Source organism: Acartia tonsa, chromosome 14, assembly GCF_053477335.1.
Source record: "Acartia tonsa isolate MP-2025a chromosome 14, ASM5347733v1, whole genome shotgun sequence".
NCBI lineage: Eukaryota > Metazoa > Arthropoda > Copepoda > Calanoida > Acartiidae > Acartia > Acartia tonsa.
In genome coordinates, this window is record NC_137273.1 from 34057379 (window position 1) to 34074176 (window position 16798).

A 16798-nucleotide genomic window follows, 5' to 3' on the forward strand; every position below is an offset into this window, starting at 1 on the left:
CTCGGGGCTAAAAAACTGGTATTTATCTTATAAGTGTACATTCTATATCCGCGAAAAGCAATATAATACGATGCGAGAAATAACTATTACATTTCATTAACCCTATTTTGGGCGGGTGGGTGTTTTAATCCCCCACCCCCCATATTTCCTGCTATCGTATAAACTACAAGAGATAATTTAAGTTTTATTATAATAAAAAATCTCCCAAAATATGGGGAAATAAATCCATCAATCCCTGCGATTCTTATAATCTGTAGGGCATGTTCTGTAGTGTAGAGTGTAATAAATGATAGAAAAAAAATAATGCTGAAACTCCACACCCCCAATTTTTGCATTTATATCATTGGTTTTTGGCGGGGATCTTAAGGGAAAAGACAATGGACGATACATTGATATACAACCCAATTATGATAAATAAATTTACCCCGTCTGTACATAAAAAATCATTGGAGGATAAGTTTTATCACTAAATAATTTTAATAACCAATCAAAATTTGATAAAAGTAATAGAAGTATTTTAGCTAACGTTTTATAAAATTGGGTTCCAGTTTATTTTACAGTGTCCCCTACCTCACTATTTTTTACCATCAATTTGTGAATTATTTTGCGGAATTTATTGGAGCCCAAAATAATGTGTATACAAAGAATAACAATAAAATAATAATATTATTATTCTTCACCTGCTGCAGGCAGGGAGGGGACATTGGACTCAATATTATATTGGTACCCAAAATTCTGTAAACCTGCTCTTAATTTAATTAAAAACTTTGGACACTTTTTACAAATATTGATTTGTTCGTTCAAATTAGCAGTTTCTAAATTTTTCAACCAATAATTTAAATATTCAAATGGGGTAACATCATTGGGGATGTACATCAATTTGTCTTCCATTGTCTTTTCCCTTATTTAGTCTTTTCCCTTAAGATCCCAGGCTATATGGCTCTGGGGGGAAGAATGTACTTTGTAAATATTTTTCACTTAAGAAAAACTATTTTGTATCATTATTAAAAAAATACTTATTAAGACAAAATGTTCTGCTTTTAAAAAATTTAGATATGCCATGTTGAAATGTTATCTAAAGGGATAAGAAAATAGAAGATAAAAAATACATATTTTTTACAAGTGAAACAAATCGGACGTGGTTTTGGCTCCATATTTTGAAAACTCCTATAACGATATGGTGATCTCCTTAATAGCGAAGCCCCCTATAGGTCAAAGGAAGATTAATAACTCGTTTGAAGGAGGATACCTTCGCCCTACCAAGAGACATCACACTTGATAGTAATATTCCCTCTCCCCTCCCCAAATTCTTTTTAATCTAAAATTTAAATTCCCCATCCCTCTAATGACCCTAGAGGCCTCCGGGGGGCGTAGCCTCTGGTATGTATAAATGATAATGAATTAATTTAAAACCATAGCTAACCAAATCTATTCATGGGGTTTACACATATTCAAATTCATGTTTTAAGCTTATTTATATCAAAACAAAACAGCAAATGACAGTGATAGCAGAAGAAAAAATACCGATTTTGTTTAATTTTAGCAGCCAATTGCCTATTTTCTACAACATACAAAAGGATGAGACAATGGACGATAAATTGATGTACACCCCCAAATTCTGTCTAACCACCCAGCAAAAAAGATCAAGTCACCGCGGGAGAAGTTTCTATACTCTCTGAAGAGTAGAGCTCATCGGTTCAGCGTTTAACGAAATCTACTGCATCAGACATACAGACGGACGGACAGACATTGTTCTACTTTGTATTAAAGTTATATAACTTTTATTTATTAATGTAATTGCTAAAAATGACAAAAGTTTACCCTTTTCTACAATTTTGAAAGTATGTATTGTATTAACTCCTATGTTTGTTATATGTATGGTCCTTCTCCATGTTATTGAATCTTAATTCAAAACCAACCATCTCAAGCGTAATTTCATCAGGGTATAACTTGGAAAATGTTAATTTGATATAAATAAACAAAATTTTGTGTGATATAGTAAATGACATTTGATAGACACATTTTTTGTTTTGTTTTTATCCTTCCTCCTATTATATTAAGCAGTAAGCTTTTTTTTGTCTGTAGCAAAGGATCTCGCTAACCGGAGATCTGATTTGGTTCTCCTTTAGATTGAAGCTTCTTATAGTTACAGGGATGGTTTTTAACTATTTTTAGAGAGGATATCTGTACCTTCACAATAAAAATACCCCCCCCCCCCTAAAAAAAAAATTATTTTTCCTTTTTTTTAAGAAGAAAATATTAAAAAATCTTTTAATTATTTTGTGACAAACACAAACGTCATGACACCCCAACCTGCGTTTTTGCTACTGAAAACATTTATCCATATTCATAAAATCTAATATGCATAACAAACAAATGTATGTATAGATAAATATTCGTCTTATTATCGTAATCAATGTGTATTGTGTTTATTTATATTTTATTGTATGTATCTATTTTATTCAATTATATTTATGTTTGTTCTTTTTTAAGAGGAAGGAAGAGGGGATATAATAGTTGCTTTATAAGTTTATATATTCTAAAGACTAGAGGCCTCTAGGAGACTTGTAGAAAGTGGGAAATGTGCCTCCCCTCCCCCACTTATTCTTTTAAGAACCAAAATGATTTGGGGGATATTTAACACACAAAAATAAGAATATTCTAAATCGTAGATTTTCAACAAACGACTTAAAAAAAGATCGAATAACTTTTTATCAGGAATCTTATGGGATAAGATAAAATTTAGACATTACGAATAATTAACCAATCAATAAAAGTCCCTCACTAAATTAATTTATTGGTCAAAAGGTTTGAGCACTTATAGATTTTGACTAACCAATGAAAATTCAATATCCAAAGTTTTACGCCAAGGAATAAGATAATTTAAGGTGCCAGAATAATTTTCAGTCTAATTCCTGTATTTTATATGAGAATAAATAAATAAATACTAAGAAATGCATAGAGCTTATAATTGGCAGGAATTGAGGTATTAGCCCTAATTATGGAATAAAAATAATTAATTGGAGAATATCTTTAAAGCTTAGTTTATATATTCAGTATATAAACTTATTTTTTTTATATTAAGTATCTAAGTTAAGTTTAAACCATTATACAAAAGCGGTAATTAATGTACATCCCCAATAATAAGTTGAATATTTGAATTATTGGTCAAAAAGGTTGAAAAAAGTATTTAAACTAATAATAAGATAATCTGGAAGTAAAACTTTGGGTACCAGAGCTGGATCTTTAAAAGCGTAGCCGTTGCCGTAGTCGTGGTCAGAGTTACAGCCACCAACCTAATAGCGATCTTTAAATCATATTAACCACGCGTTGCCGTGGCCACAAAAAAAATGCGATCTTTAAATCATATTGGCAACGCGTGGCCGTAGTCGTAGCGTGGTTAACCACGCTAAAAGTGACCACAGTCCGTTAGTGTGGCTAAAGCGTTGCTAAAGCCACAGTCATGACTACGGCCACGGCTACAGCCACGCCAACGGCTACACATTTAAAGATCCAGCTCAGTGCAATCTACAATTAATCCAATGTCCCCTCCTTCCCTGTTAACATCCCATACAAATAGTAATTAATTAACCTTTGTATGTTTAATGTATTATTTTTCTTTCTTTACAGCATTATATATACACATCTTTTAGCACTATAAACATATCATCGTACTTTTACGCCGTTGCGAATAGCTTTTTTACATTGAATTGTAATGTGATATAATTATTCTATTATAATTTGAAATATTAATGCATGGGACAATCAGGTAAAATGTTGTGAGCAAAGCTTCTTTATAATCAACTTTGTGAATAATATTGAGATTCGTGTTTAATTTAAGTTCATTTTGTGTCCTATTTGTTGAGCTATGCCTTTATGGATATTGCCATTCTTATTATTATAATACTAAGTTAAGTAACAACAGTTAATTCTTTACATCCGAACAAAAGGGTAGATTTTTTTTCTTGTAAACTTTTAATCAACAATAAACATAGAAATCTTAGATCCCCAATTGCCTGATTGGACCAATAGGAGCACATTGAAGAAACACTATGGCCATAATATTGGTTAAAAAATGTACAAATTTATTTTTTAAAGGGTGGTTATTTTTCATTTAAATCGTTTAGTAATAAGTTAGCTTTTAATGAGTTCCTAAGATTGGAGAAATTATATCGTCAAAAATTTCCTTGCTCATTTTAAAGGAGTTACATTAAGGCTAAAAAAATAACAAAAAGCTACGTCTGCAATAAATTCCATTTTTAGATGTACATATTATTTTGTCCTATTATTCGTCTAGAATAATAAACCTATTTGATCAACTTTCTGTAACTTTAATGCGGTTTGACTTTAGCTTAACAGTATGTGTACATTTTAAATTTAATTAGTGGGTTTTATTAGGAGGGAGGGATATTGGACTGTAAATTATGCTTGTCCCCAATTTTATAAACAGATTCTTTTATTAGCTTCTATCAATTCTTGATTGGATTGTACAAACTGATATAGCATTAGCTTTTCTCACAATAATTTTTTATCTACAGAGGGGGAATTTTTGTATGTCATAGTATGGGCTGTACACTACGTACATAATCTAACTTACATTGTCTTATCCCTCGTCAAATTGTTATATAAAATCTAAACCAACTTTTTAAAGACAATTTCTCTAAATTATGAGGTAAAAATGTCCTATATCAGACCGTTTAATCTCATCTATTTTATGACCAATTAATCAACAATTCTACTCAATTTCTCTCCACATAAAACTCGAATTCGAGTGTGTAATCTACAAAGAAGCAAAGGTTTTTAAATATATATAGAGATCTTAAGGGATAAGGCAATGGTGATAAACAAAATTAACCCTTCTGTAGTTCAAAATTATGGGTTTAAATGTTTAAACACTTTAATTTGGAACTAACCAATCAAAATGTCATGAAAGTTTTTTGGCCAACGAATAAGATAACTTGGTTACATTGAAAATTGCCAAAAATTCTATCATTTAAAGTAGTAAGGTTTTACCATTTGTTTGTTCATTAAGATTCTGCTAACCACTGAACCAATTCTTTTCTAAATTTACGAAAGTTTTACATAGATATTAGGACGGTTTTAGGTTATTTAATTTGAGTATACATTAAATTCTTCATATGATTATAAGAAAGATCGACATACTCAACTCTCTAAAATAGTGTCTCTAGGGGCGTATCCGCTAGTACAATGTAACAAGTAAAATAATTTATGTAGTAAAAGTTAGTTTCTCCCCTAGTGAATGCATTGATTGCTCTGTTAAGAAGGCAAACGTGAAGAAAACAACATTTCGCAATTTCCTATGAAAGTTCATTTGAATCTAATTCTACTCCCCCCCTTAAAAAAAAGATAGAAAAGGAAGAAAATAAATCTGAAACCAAACCAAAAGTCTTGTATGTCTCAAAAATAAATAGCATTATACCACCCCAAGCACTTTGTTACGCTTTCCTTAAAGAAAGAGGTATAGAAGTGACAGAAAAATAGCATGAAACCATCTCTAAACTGTAGCTTTCATTAACTTAAGAACTCGATTAACTAATAATTGAAATTTTAAGCTTTAGATAAAAAACCTTACTACTTTACACCATAAGATTAGTCTTTTATTTTACTAAAATAATAATCAAAGATATTAAGGGGGGGGGGAGGGGTAAAGGGGCTAAATTAACCTTCAATGTAAAATGACCATTTCCCCTGTTGTTGTATCGCCCTGATATTTTCTCATCATATTTTCCAATATTATTGGTTATACCATACTACGCAGGAAGGGAAGGGGGGCTTTTGTAATCCTTATACTAAAGTAACAGGATGTTTGTCTGTGTGTGTATCTGTGTGTCTGTACCGAAGGATCTCGCTAACCGCTGAACCGATTGGGTTCTCCTTAACAGGGTAGATTGTCATATGTCCTGGGAAGGTTTTTAACTATTTTGGGGGAGGGTACCACCACCCTCCCAAGAGAAATCACAATAAAATCGAGAAAAAAATTGAAATATTTCCGCCGCATAGTGTCGCTAGCATAGTCTCGCTAGCTTAGTCGCGCTGCGTAGACTCATGAATTTAACAATTGATAACATAGACAAGTTATTTCTCAAATTAGATATTTAAAATAAAAAAAAAAACATTTAAAGGCCACTAGAGGCCTCTAGGGGCGTAGCCGCTAGTCTAAAATAAACTGGTACATAAAGTTTTTTAAACACTTTATTTCAAACATTGGTTTTTTTTGATTAAATATTGAATGATTGGTTCAAAACTAAATAGTATTATCCAAATTTTTCAACAAATAATTTAATCTGCAAGGACACAATAAAAACTGTCCCAAATTTGTATTAATTTTGAGGAACACGACTCCAGTGACGTCATATTTTTCTTTTCCGAAAAAGGGAAGGGGGGAAGAAAATCTCTTCAAAGAGATGGGGAAAACCCCCTTTTCTCCCATCTCCTTTTTCTTCCCCCTTCCCTTTTTTTTCTTTCCCCCTTCCCTTTTTCGGGAAAGAAAAATATGACGTAACTGGAGTCGTGTTCCTCAAAATTAATACAAATTCGGGACAGTTTTTATTGTGTCATCTGCAAGTAGTGGTTTGTTTGTCATCATTGAGGATGTAACTCAAATTATCTTAATTTGTCTCATCCCTTGAGATCCCTGCATACTACAACATCTATACAGATGTAAAAAATAATATAGATGGGATATTTTTGACCTTACATATACAAATTTTTTTATACTTTGTACATGATTTTAATCTATATATCTTAGCTAAATAGAGCTAGAAACACCTTTTAGAAAAATCTATTGATAACCTCAACCCACCATTGGTTTTTAAAATAATAAAGGGAGATCTTCTTTTAGTTTTTTGTTCATTACTTTATGTCAGGTTAGGTTAGGTTATATTAGGTACTGGGTAGCCCTGCCGGGTTAAGGTACGAACTATTGGCTAGGAATCGAAGAAATAAAACTATAATATCACCTTATTATCAAATTAGTTTAATATAAAGGGGAAGGGGGTGCAACAAATACATAACAAAATGATTTTTAAACATATTTAGCCTTACTTTTTTTTTATTTAAAGATCATAGAATCAAGAAAAAGTTTTCTTACGTTACATTCAAAACTTTTGCATTAAATACACATAAAATAAAATTTTTGTGGTAAATTTTAGGATCTTCTCTATCCTAAAAGAGATCTCAACAGAGTCCAAACTTTTCAACCAATAATTGTAAAATATAGAAAGGGTAGTAATGTTAATCATCATTAGAGATGTAAATCCATGTTTCGGCTTTTGTCTTATCCCCTAGGATCCCTGAAATTTTCGGGTATAGTCCCTTTTGTGGCAACGCACCCTAAGGGGCGATTTTTCGTATTTTTCACCGTAGTTTTTCTCCTATTTCTAGCCCCTGCGTAGGGCCTTGACCCTGCAGGACCAATTGCCTAATCCTGTAAGGGAAATCATCTAACCCATTCAATGTAACCTAACCTAACCTAAAATAACCTAGAAAACACCATTTGAAAAATACGACGAATCTCCCCTTAAGGAGCGTTGCCACGAAAGGGACTATTCCCAAATTTTCTTGATGAGAAAAAATGAGGTAAACTATTTATTCTCTGGCAATCAATAGCAAAGTATAAAGGAAAGAGTTAAAGAAAAAAAAGATTCATGTGTATTTATGTGTGTGTGTGTGTTAGTGTGTGAGTGTGTGTGTGTGTGTGTGTGTGTGTGTGTGTGTGTGTGTGTGTGTGTGAGTGTGTGTGTGTGTGTGTGTGTGTGTAGGTACATATCTTGTATAATATATAATAATATGTCTGTAGTACTATTGCTTGTTTATTAGAATAAATATCATAGACTAAGCAATTTTTGCACTGTGTAGTCTGAGCAGAAATAAATGACTATTTTCCCCCTATCCAACAAATATTAGCTTCCAAATGCAGCATTTAATTTATAATAATTAAGGAGAAATTTTATTTCTTGTCTTCTATACTATCCCTTCTATTATATTGCATAAGTTTACCAAAGAAGTAGCATTACAAAGTGTCTCCAAAATCAGCCATGTGACGTCATAACAATGAGTGATAATCCATCTCTTTGTTAGGGGTTTTCTTTCCCACTTCTCCTCTCATCTCTTAGTTTTATGACGTCACATGGCTGATATTTTGATTTTTTGAGACAGTTTGTAATGCTAACCAAAGAAAATATTTAAAAATTTTCTAAACGTCACAGAAATGTAGTAATTTTAACTTAATTTTGACATTAATAAAAGGTGATTTGAATTACAGTTTTTGAGAATTTATCTACATATAATTACAAATTTCTTATTACCATCTCAAGACTTAAATATAAAAAATAGCCTGAAACCTTTCCTGGGCCTGTGTGAACATTTCCTAAAATCAAGTTCTCGAAATCTTAAGCTACAAAAAAATTACAACTATCTATATAATATAAAACAAAAAAAATGGGGAGGGGGGAAGAAAACCCAGGGGGATGAATATGATATGTCAAGTCTTATGTTTCTACATATGCCCTGCCCTACTATTATTGTTTTTTTTCTTTTCTGAGTTGAGTATTCATCTTCAGAAAACTTGAGGGATAAGACAATGGTCGATAAATTTGTAAACTTCCCAAATGATGACAAACAAAACAACCTAATTGAAAAGTTTTTAAGTTCTGAACCAAACAAAATTCAATAATAATACCCATAGTTTTTAAGCCAACCCATAAGATAACGCAGTTTTAAAACTTTGGGTACTAGTGTAATATACAGACCAATGTCCCCTCCACACTTGATTAATATTGCAAGGACAAAGACGATTAATTCAAATAATAGTGAAGATTTTTAAAATGATTAGTTAGTAAAAAAGTGTGTTTCCATCTTCAAAGTTGGTCTTAATAATAACCTAAAAGTCTAATTGATTCTAAATATTTATAACTGTCCTATCCCTTTCCACCCTGCACGCATCCTTTATATGTTTCTATGTATATAATGTTTCTGTATTGTAATGTGCATGTTTTGTGTGTTATACAACATTTTTTGTTCAAAAATCCTTTTATAAATAAGTATCTCTAAGGACCAGAATATGGTCGATAAATTGATATACACCTCTCATGATTACAAACAAAACTACCCTGTATTCGGATTTTAATCATTGGTTGAAAAGTTTGAATACTGCTAGTTTTGTAACAACAATCAAATTCAATCAAAGTACCCGAAGTTTTGAGCCAACGAAAAGATGAAACCGGTTCTAAGCCGTACTGAAAATTCATATATCTTAAAATTAATTCCTATTATGTTAGCCCGGGCAAATAAAACTTGAAATAATTCAATAATTTTCATTTTATTATTCATGGAAAACTGTCTAAAAAAACTTGGCGATAAATAACTATTATAACTGACATTTGAATTTCAAAAACTATACTATAAAATTGAAGGCGAAAAGTACAAAATTCAGTGTTAATTTAGCAAATTTTCTTTTCACTAATATTATTTGACTGTAAAAGATTGAGTAAAACTTAAAAGAACAGACAGACAAACTATATAAATACAACAAATTCTAAGTATTAGCAAAAAAAGTAAAAAATGGCTTTGAATACATTTCTCTACAAAGTTTAGGTCGACTATATGTCATTAACTTAAACTTAAGCTTGGTTAGGTTAAATCGGCTTCAAAGTAGCCCTGCATTGTTAGGGCAACATATATATAGGCCTTGCAGGGTTAATGACCCCGACAGGGGTTAGACACAAAGAAAAAACAACACATTCCTTAATTTCAATGTAATTCCAAATAAGGGAAAGGGGGTTTCTGTGCCCGACTAGTAACTTTCAGGTAAACCGCCTTCGTATCATTTTGACAACGCAAAATTATCATTTGCTGCTTTGAAGAAATGCCAAACGGAAAAGATGAGATATCAAAACTTTGGAAACTTTTTATTGTAACTTTGAACAAGTTCGTTCCCCTAAAATGGATCTAATACATGATATGGACGTAGCAATTAATAACAATGACGATAACGTCAAATAACAGCAAAGATTTGTTGCAACAATAGCCAAAAAAAAAGGAAAAGCGAAAATATCTCAAAAGCGCCCTCCCCTTCCACAGAAAAGCTACTAGTATTTTTTTCTGTTATATTAAAGTAGAAGGTTGTCTGTCTTTAGGACAGACACGCAGGAACTTACTACCTCCACCCACCCCTGGCAAGAAAATCTCCCTCCCCACAATTTTTAAAACTAAAATTTAAAGTTGAGGATCGACTTCTATTTCCCTAGAGGCCTCTAGAGGCGTAGCCGCTAATAGTAAGATAAATGACACATTTTATTTAAGAAGGTACTATATCCATATGTTAATAGAATTTTACCCCATGTTGCCTCTCCAATCACTACCACCCCCCCCCCCCCTATCATTCCTTCCCCTACCTACTTTCAATAGACTTTTAGTAAAAACAAGGATGAAAACATCCATAAAAACGCAATAAGACCGATGATAGGAACATAAATAGTTGTAAATTGTCAGCGCTTTAATAATATCATTTTGCTTAACTTGACAAAAACATGAACTTGGTAAAAATCATAATGTTGCCACGCTTTCTAGATCATATCTTATTGTTAAAAGTATCATCAAGTTTGAAATCGATAGAACAGTTCTAACATGCCTAAATTAACGATAAGAGCTATCCGTAACTTAAGGACGTACAGGCCGACCTAAAATTATTGAAAAGCTTCGCTTTTAATAAGCGAATTATAAAATGACTTAATTTCCTTTTAGTTTCCCCCTCTTTCAAAATAGTTTGACCTTATGTATCTTACAAACAGCTAATTTTTTGTTTAGATTTATAGCAAAGATTAGGTTCAAGTATTAAGTTGTTTGTATGTTTGTCCAAAATGATCTCATCAACGGTTTAGTATTTGTAGAGGGCAGGTTTTAGGCTACTATTGGTTTTGAAAAGTTAGTATTGTATATTTGGCTATTCAATATTTATAAAAACCGAAAGATCTAAAGGGATAAGACAATTGCTAATAAATTGATGAACATCATCAATGATGATACACAAAATTACCCCTAGATTACAATTGTTAGTTGAAAAGTTTGGACACCCAACTAATAGAACCATCGAAATAAAATTCAATAAAAGTCCCGAAGGTTGTTGAGGCAACACATAAGAAACCGTTATTATAAGACTTTGTAGACTGGTGTAATAAACAGCCCAATGTCCCCTCCCTCCCTGATAAAATCCACTTGATATTATTTAGCTGTTTTAAATGCACACCTATATAGCAACCTATCATAATACATCATAGAGGGGACTCTCTTTAATAAAGATCTAATATATTTTAAAATATAGCTGTTTTATATTTTATAATATATGTACGAGTATTTTAAATCTTTATAAATATTAATATTTTTAGAATATTTACCTAGTCAAAATCAATAATATATCTTAATAAATTTTTTTCCCTCAAAATATAGAATTCGATATTTTCATATCCTTAGATAATAATAACAGGATGTTTGACTGTCTATAAGAGAAGCTTCTCATAGGTCCAGAAAAGGTTTATAACTATATTCGGGGTTGGTACCTATGACTTCTCAAGAGAAATCAACCCTTGAAATATTAACTCCCCCCATTCTCCAAAAAAATCTCTATCTTTTTCTTAACAAAAAAATTTACCCTAACCGGGCCAACCCCTTCCTTAAGTGCCCCTAGAGGCCTCAAGAAGCTTAGCTGCTAGTTTTTTAACAAGGTTTTCTTACTTGTTGTTATCTTTATAGACAATAACTGCCGTTTAACTAAGAATATAATAGTATTTAGGTATTTAAGTAAACTTTATAATACCCTGAATCTAAAACAATATAATTCTATTTAAGTTTTTAGAACTTTATTCCAGTGCATAGGGCACTTTAAAACATACCAATTAATTAAGGGATGTGGGGGTGTAAATTACACTGGTACCCAAAGTTTAATTAACACACTATCTTTTTCGTTGGCACAAAAACTTTCATTAAATTATGATTTGTTAGATTAGAACTAAGAATGTTCGACCTTTTTGACCAATTATTTCAATCTTTGTGTAAAGCAGAATGAAAAGCTCCCAAAGATACCATTGAATTGGCAAGGAAAGAGATTATTTTATCGTCCAAAGTCCACACTCTCTCCAGGTATAAGATGTAAATTAATATTCTTGGCATAAGTTGTATTTGTATTTGTTGAAGGTATTAAAGCAACGAGCTAATTATTAATTATAATTCTAAGGAGCGTATCTATTATATAAGTCTTTTCACAAGGATCTGCATGGATAAAACAATAGCCGATAAACTGATACATTTCCAATGATGATTCACAAAATTACACCATTTGTAGAAATTAAAATGGAATTTTAAAAATAGCGTAGCCCCTAGTGGTTTCTTGTAGCAATTAATAGTATTACAGTTAAACCGGTTCTCAACCAAACTGAAAAATCATGTATAGCGTCGTATTACAGACAATTTTCGTTTTGCCCTTCGGGACTAACAAAAATTTTTTTAAATGAGATATTTTTCCATTTTAATATACGCGGAAACCTATCTATAAAACGATGTGATAAATACTTATTATGACTCTATAAATTTCCCATTAAAAAATCCGCATTTAATATTTGAATGTTTAAATGATAATGAATGAAATGATCCTTGTTATATATCTCCTATTCTCTTGGTATCCTATTCTTTTAATTAGTTTTCAAGAGTTCAACATTACTAAATACAGGAATCTTCATGGATAGAACAATAGATGATAAATTGATGTACATTGGTACAAAAAGTTTTAAAAACATTTTTAGACTTTTTAGACTTGATATCTATAATAAAACTTGTTTAATATAATAGTGTATAAACGTTTCAACTAAAACAAATAATCCATTAAAGGACTTATTTTGTTTATCATTATTAAACATTTACATTAATTTATCAACCATTGTCTTATCCCTTAAGGTCCCTGAATCTTACGAGAACAAAGACAAATATCAACGAAGCACCCATACATAGGGACGCATTTCGGACAAAATTTGGCACGGATCCCCTGAATATTCTCACGCCTCTACACGTAGTTCCCACGCCCGCTAAATTATTCCCATGCCCACTGAATTATTCCCACGTCAAGAAGAAGAGAACCATGAGCGAGTTGACAAAGGAGTATTTAAGTTTGTGTGCTCGAGTATTAGACAGAGGAATTGTAAACCAATCACAAAAAGGTAAATTGAGAAAAAAATTATGGAAGGGTGAGGTCATTGGACTCAAAATATATTGGTATTCAAAGTTTCATAGACAAATTATTTCATAACCATGGTTGCTTTATAAATCTTGATTGGGTTGTTCTAACTAGCTTAAGGACAAACAAATTTAATCTACAAAAGGACTAATGTGGTTTATCATCATTGGATATTAACATCAATCTATCGTTCATTGTCTTATCCCTGAAGAATCCTGCTTAATAAAGGCTTAATGGTTCTAAGTAAAGTCAATAATTGTAAGTGAACCCAGGGAGAGAGGGGACATTGGGCTGTTTATTACACTAGTCCCCCAATGTTTTATGATAAGACTTTATTTTTCGTTGGCTTAACTTTGGGGATTTTAGTGAATTTTGATCAGTTTCAACCACCAATTACAATCTACAGACGGAGTATTTTTGTATGAATATTGTGGATGTACATTAATTTATCGACCATAGTCTTATCTCTGGAGAGAACCCCCCTGTGACAAAGTTTAATAACTGCAAGGAATATTAACTTAATAATAGATTTATTACTCTAGATGTTCAATCAGACTTAAGAAACCGATCAACCTAAAAACATTAATATTTACATATTCTGTAATTCGAGCAACATAATTTTAGTCATTAATTTTCCAACAAAATTCAAAATAATCAACTATTTATTTTAAAAAATTAGACTAAAATATAAATTTATTTCTAAACTGTATACCTATTGGTAGGATCTTAGAATCTGTACGGATCTTACAGGATAAGACAATTGACAGTAAATTGACAGTTCTTCCTCAATAATGGTAAACTAAACTACCCTTTTTATAGATAAAAATTGATTGAAACATATTTTGTATATTTCAATTATTTTAGTAATCTTGTTTTTGGATCAATGATTCCTAGGACAACAAGGTACAATATTATAAGAGAATTATCTATAACCAAGTCCTAAAAATGAAAGTATGCTCTTTAACAATATTACAATTTATTAACATATTTTTATACTTATTAAGTCACTCTACAAGTGTTAATGATCATTTGTTCTACCGTATGATTTTTAAAGCTTCGCTTTCATGGATGTTTTCATCCCACAAAATACATTCATATTGTTCTCAAGCTGTTAGATCGACATTCATAAATAATATGAGAGGTCATCAGTCAATAGTTTATTGATTGATTATTAGCCCGGGAAGAAGGAATTGTTTTATTGTATAAAAGCACAAAAAAAAATATCTGTTTATATTAAGAGATAAAACAATGGACAATAAATTGATGCAAGCACCCATTGATGACAGACAAATTACCCTCTCTACATTAAAATTTTCAGTTGAAAAGTTTTGACACTTTAGTGTGTAACTAAACAATCAAATTTAAATAAAAGTACCCAAAGTTTTATAGGCAAACGAATAAGGTTATAAAACTTTGGGTACCAAAATGATTTACAGTCCAGTGAATTTTCCATGTAAACATAGTATCAGGCAAGAAAAAAATAACATTAAATACCTTTTATTTTACATTGTTGAAGATTTTTACATAGTTTACTTATCCCTCTAACCTCAAGACAGAAACCCTTCTGTTTTGTGTAAGAAATGTGATATTCTTATCAGTCCCAGGGGAGAAGTGTTATTCTCGTATTCATTCCAAACCGATTAATATCCGGTGGATTAGAACCAGTTCTCAACCAAATGAAAAAAAACTATGCCTAGCATAGTATTATATCCAGTTTTTTACTAATATAAAAATGTACAATTATAAGATTAAAACCATTGTTTTTAGTCCGTACAATCGGCATCTCGGGGCTAAAAAAATGGTTTTAATCTTATACTTGTAAAATTTTTATCCGCGGAAAGTTGTTTATAATACGATGCGAATAACTATTGTTATCAGTCCCAGGGGGGAAAGTGTTATGATGTTCACATAAAACTTGTCATTAATATTAGGCATTTGTCGCATCGTATTATAGACAGCTTTCCGCGGTAGTAAAATGAAAAAATATAAGATTGAAACCATTTAGGTTAGTCCCGTGGGTCCGAAGGCCTAGGCTAACAAATCTGGTGTAATTTTTACTGGAGGTTTACAAAGTGTCCTAAAATAAATGTCATGTGACGTCATAAAAATGAACGATTAGAGGAAAAGTAGGAAAGGAAACCCCTTAAAAAGAGATGGATCTATTGATGTCACACGGCTCATTTTTTAGGACACTTGGTAGAGCATAATTTTATTATTTTGATATTCTTAGAAAATTGTCTGTTATACGCTGCAATACATGATTTTTTAGTATGGCTAAAAAATGTTGTCATTCCAACGAATATTAATCGGTTTCGAAGCCATACTGAAAAAAATATTAATAACATTATGAAAAGGGGCAAATGTCTCACAAAACATGAAACATAATTTTTCTTTTGCCTTAATTGTTAGAATACTGATTACTATAGCGATTAAGTACAATGTAGTAAGCGAAGTATATCCATAATCAAGTCTGAGTAATACTAAACAATTGTTCTTTGTTTGTTAATCTGATCGTCTAATTTGTTGATCTTCGCTTTATGTATGTTGTCATCCTTGTTTTTATTAAAAAATAGAATAAAACGTAATAAAAATTGCTTTTGCTATTGATATATATTATATTTGTTGTTTTTGGAGATTTTAAAGATATGATTGGCTTTACATCAAATGTGTTTAGAATTATTAATATATCTTATTGGCTATGTAACTAGAATAAAATTATTCCTTTAGAAGATTTTTTCATAAAGAAAAAGAAATAATCATAAAAAAGAACTCTAAAATACATAAGCAAAGAATCAAAACTAAATGATTAAAATGAAAAAAAAACGTTAAAAAACGAAGAATCAAATAAAAATGGATGATGTAACAAGAGTAAAATTGTCGTCAATTTAGGTTACAATTTCTCCCCGCAAGTATTGGTCGGGCCGTTTATCCAGTAGGAGAAAAGAGGATGGGATAAAGGGAGGGGGGAGATCGTTATTTTAGCCCGCTAGAGAGTTTACTTTATTATAAAACATAAAAAAATCTGGTGTAAGATCCGGCCAAGTAATACATCCATTTATATAGTTTATTTTGTCAAACACTGTTATGAAGTCAAACTGTTATAAATTAACTTTACCATTTAAATTTTTTTAAAGTTTTAAAATGCTGCTGTTCTAACAATCATCATCAATTATACAGTGACGTGAAGGGATAAGACAATGGACTATAAATTGATTACAATGTCATCTCCCTCCGTGTACCAAATAACATATTAAATCACAATCTGTAACTAAAATATATTAAAAAAATCCTACCTGAATTGATGATTGAAGGAGCTATCATTGAACTTGTCAGGGTTCATTCCAAAACCTAAAGAAATCAACAATTAAAATATTTTATAAACTCTTTTTGAACGCATTCTGTCTATTGTCTTTTCAGGGATCTAAAGGGATAAGACAATGGACGTTAAAAAAAGGTACAACCCAAATTATTGTAAACAACTGTAAATTAAAATTGTAAGATAACTTTTAGTCATACTATTTTAACAAATACAACTCTGCTTAACTGTCAGTCCTA

At 31.2% G+C, this 16798-nt stretch overlaps 2 protein-coding genes across 6 annotated transcripts in view; one reads left to right on the top strand and one right to left on the bottom strand.

Moving 5' to 3' along the window:
- Nucleotides 1–16798, bottom strand: part of LOC145306500 (uncharacterized) — a 228822-nt gene that overhangs the window by 179554 nt on the left and 32470 nt on the right. For all 4 annotated transcript variants that reach the window (XM_080148635.1, XM_080148634.1, XM_080148631.1 and 1 more), the window contains one exon: nt 16537–16591. In XM_080148635.1, the coding sequence (XP_080004761.1) occupies nt 16537–16591 (55 nt within the window). The remainder of the gene's footprint in view (nt 1–16536; nt 16592–16798) is intronic.
- LOC145306504 (uncharacterized) overlaps nt 1–16798 on the top strand; it is a 354771-nt gene that overhangs the window by 111558 nt on the left and 226415 nt on the right. The gene's annotated exons all lie outside the window — the stretch shown is intronic.